The sequence below is a fragment of the Delphinapterus leucas genome, chromosome 16 (genome assembly GCF_059928025.1).
Source record: "Delphinapterus leucas isolate spDelLeu-1000000601 "Yukka" chromosome 16, BTC_Dleu_Yukka2, whole genome shotgun sequence".
NCBI classification, from domain to species: Eukaryota; Metazoa; Chordata; class Mammalia; order Artiodactyla; family Monodontidae; genus Delphinapterus; species Delphinapterus leucas.
This window is the reverse complement of record NC_143144.1, coordinates 79,954,058-79,974,703: the sequence shown is the minus strand read 5'-3', so window position 1 is coordinate 79,974,703 and position 20,646 is coordinate 79,954,058. Positions and strand designations below refer to the sequence as shown.

Sequence of the window (20,646 nt, the reverse complement as noted above, 5' to 3'; positions counted from 1 at the left end):
GAGAGAGACAAATGAGGTGACTTCTAATAAGTGTATTAGGAGGTAACAAGTGTTGTGAAGAAAATTAAAGTTGGGGGAAGAGAGGACAGGACAGGGCTGAAATTTGAGGCCTCACAGAGAAGGTGACATGTGAGAAAACACCTGAAAGAAGTAAATTAGCTAATCCTGCAATCTAGAGAAAGCAATCCGGGCAGAAGAAAGAGCAAGTACAAAACTTGAGGCTTATTTGCAGACAAGAAAGGTGGCTAGAGGGCAGGAGTGAATGAGCGAGGTTGAGAGTAATAGATAAGGTTAGAGGGAAACGTGTGTTTGTATAAAAGTGGGGAAAGTAGGTGTGGGATAGAAAGCAGAGAGAGCCTATAAAATTGGCTTTTACTCTGAGCAACACAGCGAGAATCACTGGAGGGTTCTAAGCAAAGTTTTAGAAGAGTAGCTCCTATTCAGAGAACAGTTTGTAAAGGAGGACACAGACATAGAAGGGATCATGGCTTGGACCAGTGTACTGAGAGGTGGCCAGATGCTGGGTATATTTTGAAGACAAAGCCAGTGAGAATGGAGTATAAGAGAAAAAGAAGAAAACCAAGGATGACCAAGGCTCTGGACGCAGCAAATAAAACGATGAACTTGCCATCAACTGAGATGGGGGGAGTGAGAGAACAGATTTGAGAGACCAGTTCAGTTTTTTAGCCTCACTGAGTTTGAAATATTACATATTCAAGAGAAGATGTTGTATAGGCGGCCGCTGGATATGAGAGTCCAGGGCTCAGGCATACAAAAGTTATTATACAGATTTAATTTGAGATTCTTCTCTGACCCTGTAACTTTTCAAGGGATCAACTTGGGATCACAAATTTAAATGTTCTTCTAAAGGGCAACTGATTCAATACAACAGCAGAACTAAAACGGTATGTTAGGTAGTGCTACTTTATCTCTAGAGACATTATGATCTGTCCAGTGGGAAAGTTAGACCATGATTAGCACTGACATGACCTCCCAGAAAATAACCTGGCAGCACACTGCTGACACTCCAGAGACAACAGCACATTTAAATTCACACCTCTGCCGTTACCATTTCACTCCCACTCCCAGATTCCATTTTTACTGGTGTCAGGTTTTGGCACCAGTAAAATGTTGGACGTTGGACGTCCCCAACTTCCTCTCATCACGTAAGATAATGTGACCTATGTGAAACTTATACCCAACAGTCATGTAAAACATACTTACTTAATACCGTGGAAGCTTTAGCTTTACGCTTCTCAATACTGAATCTTCCTCATTCCCATTTTACCAGGTACAAGGCTGAGGTTGATTTTTTTTATTTCAATTTCAAATGGGAAAGTCTCACATTTTATACTTAGTATAAATTTTATGCACATTATACATTTTATACTTAGTGTATGTACTTTGGAGATGATTTTTTAAGTATATGTGCTGCCAGAGCAAACACTAAGATAGTTTTCTTAAATGCCTAACATCGATAAACCATAAAATACCATATCTAATGAAATCTGGAGAGCAAAAGACAGGTAGAAAGGGAGAAGTAAAGAATACTTTTTGGAGACTTCCCCAGCGGTCCACTGGTTAAGACTCCGCCTTCCACTGCAGCAGGCGCGGGTTCGATCCCTGATCGGGGAACTAAGATCCCACACGCCGCACAGTGTGGCCAAAAAAACAACAACAAAAAAAGATTCATTTTCAATACTTGTGGACTTCCGTTAACCCAATACAATGTAAACAACTAAAAGTTTTTAACATATTTCAAGGATATTTACAAATCAGGATATGACTACCCAATAAAGACAGAGCCATAATCTTTCTACAACAGTTGAGAACCATATTATGCAGTGAATAGTCAAAAATATTTGCTGATAGGAAAGACAGAATCCACATTACCAAGAACCAATTACAATCAATCCTTGGCCCTAAGAACCTAGAAACTCTGGAGTATGTGGGAATGCGGATTTAATGACAAAGAAACTGTTTTATAAATGAAATAAGACCAAATTTAATATCGGTCCTACTGGGAGAAGTTTTTGTTCAGCTGTAAGAATGCAAAGAGGTACAAGGATGGTTATCCAAAAGAAGCAGATATAGGTAAAGAAATAAAGGCAGCACCAAGAAGACACAATAGTCACAAAGACAAGAAATAACAGCCATAAAGACAAAGATATATTGATTGGTCTAACGTGTGTGTCAAGGGGAGAAAATAATTCAAAGCAAGAGTTCTTAACATACGATACACTAACTTGAAGAAACAGTGACCCCAAAAGAGGTTAAAAATCACTGCAGTGTAGTTCATTACCATCTATAAATTTACATGTACTATAACACCACCTTGTAGTTAGCATTTACATAGTATGCTACTGCCTGCAAAAATAATTTTAAGAGTGTTCCAAAAGGCATACAGGTAATTAAAGGACAATCACACCTAGATACAAAAGATCACATAATGTAAGATTCCATTTATATGGAACATTCAGAATAGGTATATCTACTGAAACAGAAAGCAGACTGGTGATTACCAGGGACTTGGGGGAGGAGAAAAAGTGGAGTACTGTTTAAATGGGTATAGAGTTTCCTTTGGGGTGATGAAAATGTTTCAGAACTAGACAGAGGTGGTGGTTGTACAACACTGTGGATACACTAAATGCCACTGAATTGTTCATTTTCAAAATGATGAATTTTATGTTATGTGAATTTGACCTCAATTTTTTAAAATTCATAATAAATGAAACCCTTTTGTAGCTCCTGGTTTAAAAAAAAAAAAAAAGACATTCACACCATCTGTGGTACCTCAATTTGGGGAGAGAAAAAAATCAATGCGATGTAATGGAACAGCACAGATGGCTGAAGACAGCTCAGTGTGCTTTCATCCCTCCTCCTCAGGACAGGAGGACACTGGAGCTAACAGTTACTAAGTGCCTGCTGTGTCTGGTGTTCAGAAGGGCTCATCAGCTGGGACTTTTTTTTTTTTTTGGCCAGGACAAAACTAAAATTAAAAAACTGAGATTTCTTGAAATCTACTCTTAGGACTTGCAGGTTCATATAGTTATGTATTCCATATTCTTGGGGCTATATTAAGGGTGATAAACAAAAGAAATTAGTACTGAAAAAATATATATACACAGCTAAGCCATGTTGAAGGCTTAGCTATGGTTCCACACAGATTTAACTTTAGTAGTTACTCAAAATTTTCTTTACAAAACTTAATGTCAAAGTAAGCACCCCATCCAAATAATTTAAATCATATAATTCAAATAGCTAACCTATTCAAAAAAACGAGAGGGGGAGGGAAAAAAATACAGAGGAGTCAAGCAACTGCTTCTATGAAGTACATGACGAATAACTAACTCACAAGGTCAATAACTGGAGGAAACCTTACTCTCAACACGTCTCTGTCCCTGAACAGCTCTGAGCCAGAGACTGAGACCAATATCCAGAATTTCCTTAGGAAAGCACTAAAACACAAAACACACAAATCATAATTTGAACTATGGACTCAGCTGGCCACGTGAAATCAGTTCCATAAAGTTTGCAAATATTCACTACATGACATTCATGTTAAATTAACATCAGTATTTTCAAGGTCAATATTATGTTTGTTCAACTTCTTGGAGTCACACATTTTTGTGATATTTTTAACATCTGACTAAAGCTTCTATCATCACAAGATGCTCACACTGTTTACAAACACTCTGAAGCAGCAGCTGGTGTTCCTCAGTCACATCTTGTTACAATAAATAGAGTAGCAGTTTTAAACTCCAGGTATACGGTTTACTACTGATATGTAAAAATCTTTGCTATAACTTAAAAGTTTTTCTAATGATGGAAAGACACATGCACAATGAAATGGGAGGCAATTTAAGACAACGTTATGACAAGATCACAAATACAGAGATTCTTATGCATGCATACTGGGATTATAGCTATCATGCTGAATGAACTAAATACTAAATAATACTGACCTTCCTTATATCTTTCATGTCATTTTTAATATCTTTTCCCATCCCATTCAAAAAATGAAGAAACTTACCCACACAAGCATTGAGGAATAGCCAATCAGTCTTTTTCATCCTGTTTTTAATTTGCTTTAGTTTTTTGAAGTCCACTTCAAGTTCCTCCTTGCTGCCAACAGCACCAGCCAACTCAATCCTCTGAAAATCCATTTTCATCTCAGAGTCCCGTTTCGTAGTCGGCGGTGATCTTCTTTGGCTGTTGCCACTGCTACAGCTTCCTCTCCATCGAGCTCTGTCTTGCTCATTTATTATTGAAGAAGCCTCTTCCGTCTCTGCCAACTCGATTGCTTCAATATTATTAGGCCTGGGATGATCGCAAACAACACATTTTTTAGCTTTGGCCCAGTTTTCATATGTGCAAATAGAACAAGTCCAATGCTGGGTCCTTGTGTTCAGTTTATTTCTATCATTGTATTCCTCGCAAGGGTCAACAGAAAAAGCAACTGGTCTTGAGCCAGATCCTGAGGATTGAGGAGATTCTGTGGGACTCCTGGTCCTACGCTGGGATAAACACTGAGTGCATCTGATTGCTCGTGGCCAGTTCAAATATGTGCACATGTGGCATGACCATTTATTCGCATTTTCCATGCTGTACGAAGACTTAACCCTTGGTCTTGCACTGGAGTCTGGACATATCAAAGGACTACTTCCTCCTTCGGTGCCGGAAGGATCCCAATCTCTACCGACATCACTTGAACCACTTTTAAATGGATCTTCTGTAATTATTGTTCCACTAGGTCTTTGGGCACGACACATAGTACACTTGATTGCAGATGGCCAGTTTTCATACGTACAGTATTCACAAGCCCACTTAATTCCACGTTCTGACATTGTGCACTTCTTGAAGTGAGTTATGTCAGGCAGGAAGCTATAAATAATTAGGACATGGTTATTAAAACAATAACTACATAATCCCACCCCTGAAAACATGCCCAAAATATAAAAGTACCCTTCAACTTATAAAACCTCAATTTCTCAAAAGATGCATGTAACATTTCACACTCAACTACCTTTTCTTAAAATTTCCAGAGAAATACTGGACATAAGTTCCCAAAGAAAAATCTTAGACCTGGGGATTTAATGAAACTGTACTTTGGAATGCAAGAGAAAAGGCAGAAGATAAAGGGAGGTTTATTCTAAGAGGGAATGAGGTTAAATCAGGAATCCTCTAACAGAAATGTTTAATCTCAGCCAGGTCATCACCATCAATTTAGAAAAACAACCAATAGTTAAAAGATTCAAAGGGAAGGGACAGAACACAAACCAAGTATCTTAAACACATAGCCATTCTCAAATTATGAGCAACATAGATTATTATGCTATCTAGGTATAGTACCACAATGTTTGATTCACTAAAGAATTCAGAAAATCAGTCAATTCTATCATTCTTGCTAAGGGAGAAAAGCAGCCTAAACGTGCTAATTATCCACTGCTCTTAATAAGCACAGGTAGGAAAGAAAGATGTTAAGTAGTAATCCTTACAATTAACAAAGTAACACTGTGAAACAGAGATAAAGTTCCTTGATAGCCTATATCCTCAAAATCTTGTTCTGTCTAGAGTGCAGAACATAAAAACTGCACATCACCTATACTTGGGACAATCAACTGATGAAACATCCCTGACATAACAACTAGCATAATCGCTCCAATATAATTTTGAATATTTATACTCAAAATATTCAATATTTAAAATATACTCAAAATTCAATTCATATTAAAAACATATTAACTATTTAAGAGGCTCCTAGGATTCTACACTGGGCTTCCTAACACTGCAATACAATGAAGACTATAATTTAATGACAATCATTTATAAATGAAGCAACTTGCACAGCAAATGTAATAATAATTTTTTTTAAATAGCTTGAATTTAGACACTGGCCACTAAAGCCAGCCTCTCCATTTTCTTAAATCCCTTCTCAACTAAATTAGTATCATCCTGCCACCTATTTGTAACCAGAAAAGTGAAAGAAATTCTAGGCAGAGTAATAGAAGCTTCTCCTTCTCATTCTCAGGGATTTTTCCTGAACCTGAAAAGCAAAATCTTTCACTTTATTAGTGTTATGTCCCTGCTTGCCAAGTCCTCACCCCTTTTATAGTGTAAACTTTGTTAAGAGGACAAATTCACTGTTAAGAGAGGCTACTATTTAATAGCTAAAATAAAAATCACACTTACTAAGATTTTAGTTTCCATGCTATAGCCTCCACCTTGCACATGGTCAGAATAAAAGTACAGCTTATAAATCAGACCAAAGACAAGATTCAGTCGTCATGGTGGCTCAGATTCTGACTTCCTCTGGAGATACTGCAAAACGTGATAAGTGGTTCTGTATGACTGTGAATAGCTATTCCTGTAAAGGAGACCAAAACTGAATTTCACTTGAAGCCTGTTACTTTATCCAAAAGTATTTATTTTTTTAAAAGGCTTTATTTTAATAAATTCTCTATTTTAATCCTACTCATTTATTTTAATAATGGACTACTATATTCAGAATTTTAATTTAACACAGTAATAAAATCAGCTGATTGGGCTGGTGAGTCAAATCAGACATAGGAAAGATATTTTCCCCTAAAACCTTAAACATATGTATGTGTGTGTGAACTATTAGTATCATTAATCTTGAATTGGTAGTCCTAATAAATTAATTCCTACTGAATTACTTGTTATTATTGAAGGGGGAAAGGGGGCATAAACCAAGTAAACAGAAAAAGCAAAAATATATAGCTTATATTTAACTTTGAAGTCTTTTTCTCCTTCAGCAACTTTATTTTCCTCTAACCCAGGTAATTTATCTGCTTAGATTTTTCACTTTAGTTTGTACATACTGATTAAACACCATTTGACAGCAATCTGAAAGTGTGTTGAAGGGCAAAGACTATAATCATAAAAGCATCCATAAAATGGACAACTGAGATTTAATGGCAACTTTCATATTCATTAGGCAGTTTCTTCCTTTGGTTTCTCAGGAATTAAATATAAATAAATTACTTGCTCATGCTATTGTAAACTAAAATGAGCAAGCAGAAACTTATGACAAAAACAAATGCCATAATGAACATATCCAAGGCTATAAGTAATTTCAGTATTTCACTTAAAATACTCACATTCAAAAATTCATGCTTGCTTTGTTAAGTCTTACTTTGATGTAGGCTCAACTAAATAGTTTGTGGCCTTACATTAACTAATCTTCATGGAATTAATGTGCCAGCATAACATACTTAAATGTCCATGTCTGACAAAAAACAAACAAAAAATAAAGAATCATTGTCAATATATGCCTGGTAAACAGGCTACCCCTCCCAAAAATTCAGGTAACTAAGCAATACCAAAACCAAGCTCAAGAGTTTTGGGACTTCCCTGGTGGTCCACTGGTTAACATCATGCGCTTCCAATGCAGGGGGCACGGGTTCGATTCCTGGTGGGGGAACTAAGATCACACATGCTGCGTGGTGTGGCCAAAAAATTAAAAAAGAGTTTTAAGTGCATTATATTAGATAACGATGTACACGGTACCAACTCTATAGGGAATTAAGACGTTGTCTTAGGATTATTGTTTTTTCATAACCAAAAGCTAAAATTCATTGGAGAGGATTATCTGAGAGAGTCACCTGTACCTGTGGTAACAGTAAATGGAATGGAAGAGTAAAGGTAACATCAGTTCAACTATGTGATTTTGCATTATTGAGGTGAAATTAACACTGAGTACACTTTTTCTACCAGATGTCAAAAAGAACATGAAATAATTTTTAATAGCAAACAGCTCTGAGAGTTAATACTGTGCATTGAAATAAAACAATTACTAAATATCTTTCAGGTTAACATATATTCATATACCCAAGTAAATTTAATTTACAAGTCTACTTCTGCATAAAATACAGATTTCCAAATTCTAGCCAGTGAATCATACTTCAATTAATTGGTACACAAAGCAACAATAAAATCTGTATAATATGGATTTTCTTTAAGCAGATCTAGACACAAGTGCTACTCTTAAAACAAATATTCCTTGGTTCAAATGCAGTATCAGCAGTTCCCATCTTGTGTACCAAAGAGTCCATGAATCTATTTATACATCAACCTCTACATGTAGACAGACTGAATAATGTCTCCAAGTATAGCAACCATTTTCTAGTATTAAATTCATAACTGCTTTTGATTATATACTTCCCAGTTCAAACAATAATAAAAGCATGAGCATTATGATGTATGGGTCAATGGCTAGGGAAAGGGAGGGGCTCATAACTGAACATTTTTTATACTGTCATGCTTAGTAGTGAATTAATTAGACCATATTTGTGAAGCATTACTAAACAATGTAGAATAAATACACCTATTTTGAAGTCAATTACTCAAAATTGTAGCTACACTACAAATTCCCCCAACCACCTACTAAAAACCCTATCAGAGAGAACTAAAGAAGTGAAATGATCCTCACCAAGCACAGACTCCTTGAGAAACAAACTGAGAGAAGTTCAGTTGTCAGTTAGTGTCAAATGATGAGCAGTTATCCAAAGGAAGGACTGACAGTCTTTCGGTTTTATATTAGCTTTATTAATATTAAGTCTATATTTAGTAATATAAATATTAATTTATTAATATAAATTGTTGATATAAATATTAATTAGCATAAATCTGTGAAGATTTAAAAATGCTCAGAAAGCATTTTAGGGGACTAAAGATGAAAGCTAAAACTAGAAGCGGGGCTTTCCTGGTGGCGCAGTGGTTAAGAATCCGCCTGCCAATGCAGGGGACATGGGTTCGAGCCCTGGTCCGGGAAGATCCCACATGCTGCGGAGCAACTAAGCCCATATGCAACAACTACTGAGCCTGTGCTCTAGAGCCCGTGAGCCATAACTACTGAGCCCACGTGCCACAACTACTGAAGCCCACACGCCTAGAGCCCGTGCTCCGCAAGTAGAGAAGCCACCGCAATGAGAAACCTGCGCACCGCGACGAAGAGTAGCCCCTGCTGGCCGCAACTAGAGAAGGCCCACGTGCAGCAACAAAGACCCAATGCAGCCAAAAATAAATAAATAAAATAAATAAATTTATTTATTTTAAAAAGAGCTAAAACTAGAAGCACTGGTGAACCCTCCATCTACAAATCTCACCTCATTTCCAGGCTCCAATATCTTGTCACATCCTATATTAAAATCCTCTTATCTTCCTCTCACAACAAACCCCTAGCCTGACTTCTCTCTCCAGTTTCCGTTAAGGACACCACTAATACTACTGCACCCAGCATAGAAACTCAGACTTATCTTGAATTCTGCCTTCTCCCCATAGATTCTTTCTAGTGGTTTCTGTCCAAACAGTCCTTTTCTTTCCATTTCAGCTGCCATCAACCCTTTTGCAGTTCAGGTCAGAACTACTGTAATAGCCTCCTAAGCGCCTTCCCTCTCTAAATCCCTCCAGCTCACCGTTACCAAAATAATCCTCCTAATAACAAGTCCCTCTTTCTGAAGCTCTGCTGTAACAGCATAAACTCTCAACTCCTTACCAGCATACAAACACACCACACACACCCCAGACTCATTCAGGTACCACCATCCCTCCACAATACACACATGAAGGCACTACCTTAGAAACAAGCACAACAGACACACACTCAGTTCTGGCGAATCCTACCCAGCCTTTAAGGTTCAGTTCTAATCTCATCTCTCTCGTAAAGTTTTTTCAAATCATTTCAAGTACACTCCAAGCAACCACACTTCTATCGACATTTGGCACCTACTGTATGTCTTCTTGGGGCTAGTTTCTGGAACACTGACTTGTGTGTCTTCCCCATATCATTTCCTCCCCTCAATTTTCAATCAGGTAGCCAAGCTTTCAAAAACTATGGCTCAGGGATTTCCCTGGTGGCACAGTGGTTGAGAATCAGCTTGCCAATGCAGGGGAAAACAGGTTCGAGCCCTGGTCCGGGAAGATTCCACGTGCCGCGGAGCAACTAAGCCCACGCGCCACAACTACTGAGCCTGCGCTCTAGAGCCCACGAGCCACAACTACTGAGCCCAACACACCACAACTACTGAAGGCTGCACGCCTACAGGCCGCGCGCCTACAGCCCGTGCTCCACAACAAGAGAAGCTACCGCAATGAGAAGCCTGCACACCGCAACGAAGAGTATCCCCCACTCGCCACAACAAGAGAAAGTTCGTGTGCAGCAACAAAGACCCAACAGCCATAAATAAATAAATACACACATACATACATACATACATACTTTGGCTCAGGGATTCTAGTGGCATGGAGTGTGGACCAGCCCTATGTTCAGTAAAATCCAGAGAAGAGACCATGTTGAGTGACCTGAACAAAGAAAGGAGTGGAGCTTTTGAGCAATTTCAAGAAAAAGGAGAAATTCTAGAGGATGGGATCCACTCCTGTGGTAAGACCTCAGTACAAAGTGTCTGCCTCTAACACCTAGGTACCAAGGCAAGGCATGCATGAGCTGGTTAACTATTCAAGTCCTGTGGTGTTAAGGGCACAAGTGCACAAACCTTTGTGATCATTAAAAGTCCTAAATCTTTGTGAAATTATGTATACATGATTAAGAATCAGTGAGACCCAAAAATATGCTGACCTTCCTCCCATACAGATCACTGTTATCTATGTCATCTGCATCTAATGAGATTTGCTAAGGCCCCTTCCAAGGAATGTGTGGACAAATTAGACAAAATTAATCTGGTTAAAATAATAGTTAAAATAATAACAGTTAAATAACACCTGTCATGGTGACCTTGGCCTTACTGGCACTATGCCTTAATTAACTAAGTCAATTACCAGTACAACCAGTACATCTAACTTCATTCCACCAAACCTAAGTCCTTAAAATATAACAAGAAATACAAAGTTTACATTTCAATAAGTCAACATGGTGTTAATTAGGAAAACTAATAACAGCTACAATGCTAATGGTTTTTCTTTAAACCGCTGGATAATTAGTAATCCACTGATTAGAATGGAAGAAGATATATAGACACAAAATTAACTTACAGTGTGTCAAATCTTACACAAAACAATAGTAATGCTCCTTTTTAAAAATCTATCTTCTAGTCATTTCTGGAGGAATTCTACCTCTTTATATACTAGGGCTTTATCTGTAATTTCATCAACTTCCTCTGTACTCTCCAGTTCCTAGACAGTAACTAGAAAGGAAGGAGGAGTAACAGATACATAGATAAGATACATAGATAGATAGATCCATCTTGAGCTACTGTAGAACCCATCTTAGCATGATTTCTTTACACAGTTTCAGAGACATCACAGGTCAATCACGTACCGCAAATTATAATCCCAAACAAAACTATGCACTCAGAAACGTGGAGAGATATAACCACGTAGATAAAATACTGTCCTTGTACTCAGGACACCTGCAATTTAAGTAGATGAAAGATGACTACGGCTTTCTTAAACGTACATGGAAATGGAGAGATTATCTCCAAGACTGCATATAAAGCCAGCATTTAAAATACAATAAAACAACTTTCGCAAAAGCTGTGAACATACTACTTCATTCAGAATTTGATTTCTTTTATCATCGTATCTATTCTCTGTTCACACTGAACAAATTAGTCCCAATTAACAATATCCACAGGAACCAATCAACAGTCACTACTAAACCTAGTCCAACTAAAGGCTACCTTTTTAACCAAACACTATGTTATCTATGTGACAGAGAAAGGAGGGGTAGAAATTTTTAACTAATCAGTGAGTTCTAATACAAAAGAAAGAAAGAAAACGATTTGAAAAGCAGGCACAAACGAATGAAATATTCCAAGGCAAAACCAATTCAGAGCTACTCTCTTGTCCAAAAACATCTTGTTCCCAACGCCTCGACCCTGTTCAAATTTCTTTGTCATTTTCCCTAACATCTAATCCCCTAAAGTTAGATGAATTAAAACACTTATTTTATAAAGGCAAATTATTTACAAGTGTTACTTATTAATAGTATGAAGTCATTCAATTAGATTACTTTTTTCACAATTCCTACTGTAATGAATAACAGGAAAGTAGGGTGGGGATTTTGTGAGTTGGATTTTCATTGCAGAGACAGGGAGAATAAGTAGGCAAAAGTTTAGCAAAGGGCAACCTGGGAAGGAATGCCAAAGACAGCAGCAGGTTGAAAGGACTGCTTACCCAACCATTAGAGATGGATGTATGTCCAGGCCAACTCTGTCTACTTCACAACTTTGCCAGGGTCACCCTCATCCAACTAAGAAAAGAAAATAGCTGACACTTAAGCGTGTACTGTGTGCCAGACACTGTTCTAAGCGCTGTGCCTACACATCAGGTAATCTAATCTTCAGCACCCTATGAAACAGGTACCACTGTTATCTCCAATTTTAAAGACTGGAAACAGGAAAAGAGAAGTTGAGTAACTTGCCCAAAGTCACAAAGCTACTAAGTGGCAGAGCCAGGATTTGAACCTGGGCATTCTGGCTCCAAAGTCTGTAGCAGACAGACAATGTGATAAAAATACATTTATACTGCAGCCCATAGTCACTTATTCCCACTATCCAGAATTTGGACAATTAATAAACTGCATGTAGTGCCTCACTAAACAGTCTTTCCTAGATAACCAACAACATACAATATCTAAACAAGCAAACTTAAAAAAATAAAAAACTTGTTAACACCCATTTTGCTCACATTTTAGCTTTTCAAAATTACAGAGAATCTTCCCAAAGTTTATCTAGATTGAGAACTACTGCAAAATGCCTAAAAAGTTAAGTAAGCAGGACCTAAAAAGTTATTTATAAAACAAGATATACTAAATTTTCCATGTAAAATTGAGTGGAAGAAAAAACCACCAATCTGAGGTATTTATCACGACTTTAGACTATAAAATGCCTTAAGTATTTTTAATTTCGGAGGCAATCCCTGGGGAAGAAAATATTATTAATAAAAGTCAGCCTGACTTCTCTTAAACCAATACACTAATCCAGATTACGAAAGAAACCACTGTATGTCAATTAAAATAATAAAGCCCTCCATTTGCACTGAGACAACTGAAAAAGGGAAAAGTCTCCCCAAATGACAGGTGTGTATTAATCACACTACCTATACATGACCTTGTGTTAAAGAAAAGCAAAGAATGACTATCTGTGAGATAGTTAATAAATTATTTTTATCTCTAAGAGCTTCCATTTTCCCATCTGTGAAAAAATAAATGAGTTAAACAAGATGATCTCCAGAATCTCCAAAGTCTCACATTCTTCTATGTAAGGACTCACTTTAGGGGGGACGATAAATTGGAAGGTTGGGATTTATATATAAAATAGATAATAAGAACCTACTGTATAGCACAGGGAACTCTACTCAATACTTTTCAATGGCATATATGGGAAAAGAATCTAAAAGAGAGTGGATATATGTATAATTGATTCACTTTGCTGTACACCTGAAACTAACAACATTGCAAATCAACTATACTCCAATAAAAAATTTTTTAAAAAGACTCACTTTAAAATCTTGCTTATTCAATTCATTTTGCAAATACTCTATTTCCAAAGTTAATTAAAACATTTTTTAACTTTTCCCTGCTCCATCTGTGACAAGTGACAAGCTCAAATTTTAAAATATATACTTAATATTAATGATCACTTAATGTATCTAAGCAGTAACAAAATCCTATTTCTAAAACAAAGCTATATCATACATCCATACATCATACCACCTATGAATTATCTGTGCCAAATAATAGTAACAGTTATCAAACCTGAACGTGATCAAGCTTCTAGATCTAACTACCAGTTTACAGGATCACAGGGGACAGAGGAACAAACTGATTTCCGTGGAGATGCAATCAGCAAATTCCTATGGGTGTGTGTATATTAAAACTTATATACATGTTAAAAATTAATTTGAACACTGATTTGATATTAAGAAGTTGTTTAAATGTTAAGGTGTGATTAACAGTATGGTACCTATTTTTCTAAAAGAATACTTTTCCCTTAAGAAACACATACTGAATTATTTACAATGTTATAAAATGGCTTGAATTTGCTTTAAAATAATCCACTGGGAAGAAGCAAGAAGAATATAAATGAAACAAGACTGGCCATATGTTATTAACTGGGTGATGGATACATGAGAATTCATTCTCCTAGTCTCTCTATATGTATACATGTTTGGAATTTTTCATAATGAAAAGTTTTAAAAATCTATCAAGAAGGTAACAAATGCTATTATAGACTAAGAATTAAGGCTTAGATTGCTAAGATTAGAAAAGGAGCAAGAAGCAGTATGCTGTATATTGTTAACAGTGCTACTCAAAACTTGGTCCAGGGCCCTGCGATATTCTACAAACTCTTTACTAGTCTGTAGAGAAACTGAGAATAAGCATTTACAAACTTTTATAGCAATTTTACAGAATAATTTTATGATTGCTGAAACTACAGCGGCGAGGCGGAACCTGTTCGGAAAAGCAGGCAAGTTTCTCCGTGTTACGTGGAAACAACAATGGACACCCAGAAGGACGTTCAACACCCAAAGCAGCAGCCAATGATATATATCTGTGGAGAATGTCACAAAGAAAATGAAATAAAATCAAGGGATCCAATCCGTTGCAGAGAATGTGGATACAGAATAATGTACAAGAAAAGGACTAGGGCTTCCCTGGTGGCACAGTGGTTGAGAGTCCGCCTGCCAATGCAGGGGACGCGGGTTCGAGCCCCGGTCCGGGAGGATCCCGCGTGCCGCGGAGCGGCTGGGCCTGTGGGCCATGGCCGCTGAGCCTGCGCGTCCGGAGCCTGTGCTCCGCAGCGGGAGGGGCCACGACAGTGAGAGGCCCGCGTACCGAGAAAAAAAAAACCCTACACCTAACTTAATGGTGAGAAACTAGAAACTTTCCAGCTGATATCAGTAATAAGGCAAGGACGTTCCCTCTCACTACTCCTTTTCAGTGTTAAACTGGAAATTCCTGCTAATACTGTAAAACAAGAAAAGGAAATAAAAATACAGATTGGAAAGTAAGAAATAAAATTGTTTTTATTCGCAGATGACATGACTGTCTGTGAAGAAAATCCAAAAGAATCGACAAAACTCCTGCAGCTAATACAGAATTATAACAAGGTTGCAGGATACAGGTTAAATAAGTAAATTGCTTTCCTATGTACCTGCAATAAACAAATGGAATTTGAAATTTAAAACACATCGCCATTTACATTAGCACTCCCAAAACTGAATTACATAAGTATAAATCTAACAAAATATGTACAAGATCTATATCAGGAAAACTACAAAACTCTGATGAAAGAAATCCGAGAACTAAATAAATGGAGAGATACTTCACGTTCATGGATAAGAAGACTCAATATTGTCAAAATCTCAGTTCTCCCCAGCTTGATCAAAAGATTCAATGCGACCCCAATCAAAATTCCAGCAAGTTTGTGGGTACTGACAAACTGATTCTCAAGTTTATATGGAGAAGCATAATATCCAGAATAACCAAACAGTAAGAATAACCAACACAGTACCGAAGGAAAAAAAAAGTCAGGGGACTAACTACCCTGACTTCTACACTTACTATACAACTACAGTAATCAAAACACTGGTGAAAGAACGGACAAACAGATCAATGGAATAGAACAGAGAGCCCAGAAATACACCCACATATATAGAGTCAACTGATATTTGACAAAGAAGTAAAGGCAATACAATGGAAAAAAGAAAGTCTTTTCAAAAAATGGTGCTGAAAGCACTGGACATCCACACGCAAAAAAAAAAAAAAAAGACTCTTAGACACAGACCTCATACCCTTCACAAAAATTAACTCAAAATGGATCACAGACCTAAATGTAAAATGCAGAATTATAAAATTCCTGTTATGAAGGTAACCTAAGAGCAAATCTAGATGACCCTGACTATGTCAATGACTTTTTAGATAAAACACCAAAGACACAATCCATGAAAAATATACTTGAGAAACTAGATTTGTTAAAATTAAAAAGTTCTGTTCTACAAAAGACATTGTCAAGAGAATGACAAGATAAGCCAAAAAAATAGGAGAAAATATTTGCAAAACACATATCTGATAAAGGACTGCTATCCAAACTATACAAAGAACTCTTGAAACTCAACAATAAAAAAAAAAAACAACCTAATTAAAACATGGGCAGAGACCTGAACAGACACTTCAAGGAAGGTATACAGATGGCAAACAATACCTCATTAGAGAACTGCAAATTAAAACAGCAATGAGATACCACTTTACACCTATTAGATTGGCCGAAATCCAGAACACTGACAACACCAAATGCTGACGATATAGATCAACAAGACCTCTCATTCATTGCTGATAGGAATGCAAAGTGGTATAGCCAAGTTAGGAAGAGAGTTCGGCAGTTTCTTACAAAACATACTCTTACCATATGTCCTAGCAATTGTGCATCTTGTATTTACTCAAAGGAGTTGAAATTTTATGTCCACACAAAAACCTGCACATGGATGCAGCTTTATTCATAACTGCCAAAACTTGCAAGCAACCGAAGTTCAGTATAAGTGAATGGATAAATAAACTGTGGTACATCCAGACAAGGAAATATTATTCAGCACTAAAGAGAAACGAGCCAGCAAGCCATGAAGAGACATGGAGGAACCTTAAATGCATATTACTAAGTGAAAGAAGCCCATCTGAAATGGCTATATACTGTTTGATTCCAACTATATAACATTCTGGAAAAGGCAAAACTATGGAGACAAAGATCAGTGGTTGCCAGGGGATGGCGAGGGGGAGGGATGAATAGGCAGAACACAGAGGATTTTTAGGGCAGTGAAACTATTCTGTATGATACTATAATGGTAGATACATGTCATTCTACATTTGTCAAAACCCATAAAGTGTACATACCAAGAGCGAACCTTAATGTAAACTATGGACTCTGGTTGATAATTATGTGTCATGGTAGATTCATCAACATAAGAAATGTGCCACTCAGTTGCAGGATGTTGACAGTGGGAGAGGTTATGCATGTGGGGGGGGGGTATAAGAACTCTCTGTACTTTCTGCTCAATTTTGCTGTGAACCTAAACTGCTCTAAAAACTAAAGATTATTTTTAAAAATCTACTTCTTAACAATGTTTTTAGTCACTATATCCAGGAAACATTTTTTTTAAAAAATCAGTTCTCAAAGAATGATGGGAAGTTTTAAAAAAAGGACACAAGAACTTTTGGTGTGAACCTAAAACTGCTCTAAAAAATTAAAATAAAATCTGAAATATGTTCACACCTAAAATTTTTAATTAAAAAAAGACATAGAGGGCTTCGCTGGTGGCGCAGTGGTTGAGAGTCCGCCTGCCGATGCAGGGGAAACGGGCTCATGCCCTGGTCCGGGAGGATCCCACATGCCACGGAGCGGCTGCGCCCGTGAGCCATGGCCGCTGAGCCCGCGCGTCCGGAGCCTGTGCTCCGCAACGGGAGAGGCCACAACAGTGAGAGGCCGGCGTACCGCAAAAAAAAAAAAAAAAAAAAAAAAGAGAAATTAGCATGAAGGGCTCACACTGGCCAAATCTGGATCAACTCAAGCATCCACATAAATAACAACAGTAAAGGATTTTTAAAGCACTGATTAAGACAAATATACAAAACTCTACACACAAACTAACAGATAAATAATGGAGGAGAAAGTTCTTCCTTACAACAGAAATCAAACTAATAAATGCAAAATGAATAACTGGATTAGAAATTCACCATTAGGCAATCTCTACAACAGATTCAGAAAAGAATCATCACTGAATGTTAAAACTAGTGGGTGAAAATTTGAGAATTAACAGGATATTTAAATAGTCTCCAAGTATCTCCCAACAATAACTGGTATGTTACAAAACCTGGTAGACACCTTAACCAAGTAATCAAAGTTAACCACACCAGTAATGACATCGTTTGCCTCTTGATATGTTGTACTAAGAACAAAACATCACCTCTGTGGCATTCTTGCTAAAAAGTGCATACTCTGACTCTGATTATGCAAAAATATCAGAAATGCCAATATTAAGAGACCTTCTACAAAATTACTAGTCCTATATTCTTCAAAAACATCAATATCATGAAAAACAAGGACTTTTTTGTTCCAGTTAAAGGAACCTATAAAAAACATGGCAATAGACTGCAACTCATGATCTGAGATTTTCTTTTGTCTTTATAAAGAATATTAATGGAACTGACAAAATTTAAATAAGATTTATAGAATCTTATTCTTATAAGAATTAATCATGCAATGTTAATTTCCTGAGTTTGATAACTCTATTGTGGTTACATAAGAGAAAGACCTTGTTTTTAGGAAATACACACTGAAATATTTAGAGATTAAGGGGTATCAAGTCTGCAATTCACTTTCAAACAGTTCTGGGAGAAAAATACATTTGTACTTATATATGTCCACATCACACAATAAACCTTATAATTTACAAAATACTTTCACATACATCATTGTTATTCTGACAAAAACCAAGAAATAGGTACACAACAGTCCTTTTATATGAGAGTAAGTGTGGCCTCCTATATCTAAAAATTTCTCAAGAATTGTCTGTTTTTCTACCCCTACAACCAAGCCCTAGTTCATCATCTCTCTCAAATATTTTATTTATTATTCTAACTGGTCTTCCAACCTTCATACTCCACATCTCTGCCAGAGTAATCTGTCCAAAGGAAAAAAAAAAAAAAATCTGGTGTTGTTATTCAGCAGCTTTAAAAATTTCAACACCCTAACACTAAGATGAAAAATCCTAAACAGGACATAAAAGAACCTTCCAAACACAAACACACGTGTGTGTCAAGAATATCCTACAATATTTCCCTTCAGCGATTTACTGCCTTTCACCAAAGCATTATTAAGGGGAAATCTACTTTATTTTACTATGGGAAGATCAGTTCCATCTCTTGTTATTTTATATAGAGAAAAATGTACTGCACTTTTTAGATGTGAGTTCATGTCCCTCTCCACCTCTTACTAAGTCAGGGATATTGGCCAAACCCTTAAGATCCAAGCCTCTTCATCTGAAAAAATTATGGTAATGCCTTACCTGTCCTTACACGAGGGCTAACACCAATAATGTCAAGATCCACATCCAATAATTAATATTATGAACAAATGTCAGCGTGAAATAACACCACCTTAAATTTTACATGAAGCTTCAGGTCACAGAAAACTTCTATTATTTCACTTCATCTTCGGAACCCTCAGGTAATTTCCTGTAAGGTACCCCAGGATCCTTCTGAGGTACAAGTATCTTCATTTTAATGACAAGGAATCTGTGGCTTCAGGAAAGGTGAAATGACTTGTCCACACTTACAAAGCTTTAGGAAGTAAAGCCCAGATTCTGACTCCTGTTTTCTCTCACAAATGCACCACAGCCTTCCAGAGTTACAAAAACTTATTTCCCTAGAACGAAATGTGAATATTAGGTTACAAGATGGACTGACTGTATATAGTTACTGTCTCTATCTACAACAAGACATTGACACTACCTCCAAAACAAATCCCAAAATCTGAATTTTTCTCCAGATTACCCTACCATACCCCTAGTCCAAGCCACCATCAACTCTCACGATTACTACATAACCTCCCCACTAATCTTGCTGCTTCTATTCTATCCATCATCCTCGCATGGAAGCCAGGTGGATCCTTTAGAAACATAAACCAGGTCACAACACAAGGACTTAAAATCCTCTAATGGCTTCCCAACCCACTCAGAATAAAATTAAAATTCCCCAGTCTTTCTTGCAAATCTTTACATAAAAGCGGATTTTGTTCTGTTCCTTTTACAAGCAAGCTCATTCTCACCATAGGAGTTTTGTATTAGAAATCTCCTCTGCCTAGAATTCTCTTTCCCCATATTTTCACATGGTCAGCTCTTGTCATCAAAAGCTAGGTTTAAATAACACCTCAGAAAGATTTTCCCTCACCAGACTGATGTCATTCTCCACCACATTACCCTACTTTCATTATATTATCTGCAGAGCACTTATCACTACTTGGGTTTGGTTTGGGTTTTTTTGTTTTTATTTTTGTTTTTCCTTGTTTGCTCTCTCTCTATACTAGAATGTAAATACAAGTAACAGAGACTTTGTCTTGTTTGTAGAGTTATCTGAACATCCAGTACAATTACTTTCTAAAATGCTTAACACTGAACAAGTCGTTACTAAATGTTTTAACTCGGTAGTCTTTGTAACAGTATTTCATGTAATCTACTTTTTTGAAAATCCTAAACAATCTCAGATCACACAGCAGTTGCCCAACAATTATTAACTTAATTTGAATGAATTTCTAAAAAAACAAGGCCTTCAGATTTTAAGCTTAATACAACAAATATCCTCAAACAAATCCCCCTATACACACACACACACACACACACACACACACGGAGACAGAGAACCCTTCCCTCTTCCCACCTGTAAAGATGATCCACACTGAAGAGGATCACTTCTCCTTTCTATTTCCCAGCTCCTTGACAATACTAGCTCAAGGGGAAAAAGAGGATCAGGGACTGGAGAAGGAATAAGGCATTCATATCCAGGTGCTATGAGCACCATTCCAACCTCATCCACATGCTTTAGCCATACTGTACCCTCTGCTGGTCCTTATATGTGGCATGTAATTTTCATATCTCCATGCCTTCACTTACAATTGC

General features: G+C 37.1%; 1 protein-coding gene across 7 annotated transcripts in view; it reads right to left on the bottom strand.

Moving 5' to 3' along the window:
• The window catches only part of ZRANB1 (zinc finger RANBP2-type containing 1), a 68,867-nt gene that overhangs the window by 41,358 nt on the left and 6,863 nt on the right, over positions 1-20,646 (bottom strand). Inside the window, exons 1-2 of one of the 7 annotated variants that reach the window (XM_089898326.1) lie at positions 6,193-20,388; positions 4,034-4,884 (exon numbers count right to left, since the gene is read on the bottom strand). The exons of 1 other annotated variant lie outside the window; for it this stretch is intronic. In XM_089898326.1, coding sequence (XP_089754452.1) covers positions 4,034-4,884; positions 6,193-6,233 — 892 coding nt within the window. In that variant the 5' untranslated portion in view covers positions 6,234-20,388. Of the gene's footprint in view, positions 1-4,033; positions 20,389-20,646 lie in introns of those variants that run through there. 5 more of the 7 variants (XM_089898323.1, XM_089898324.1, XM_089898325.1 and 2 more) reach the window with 5 other exon arrangements.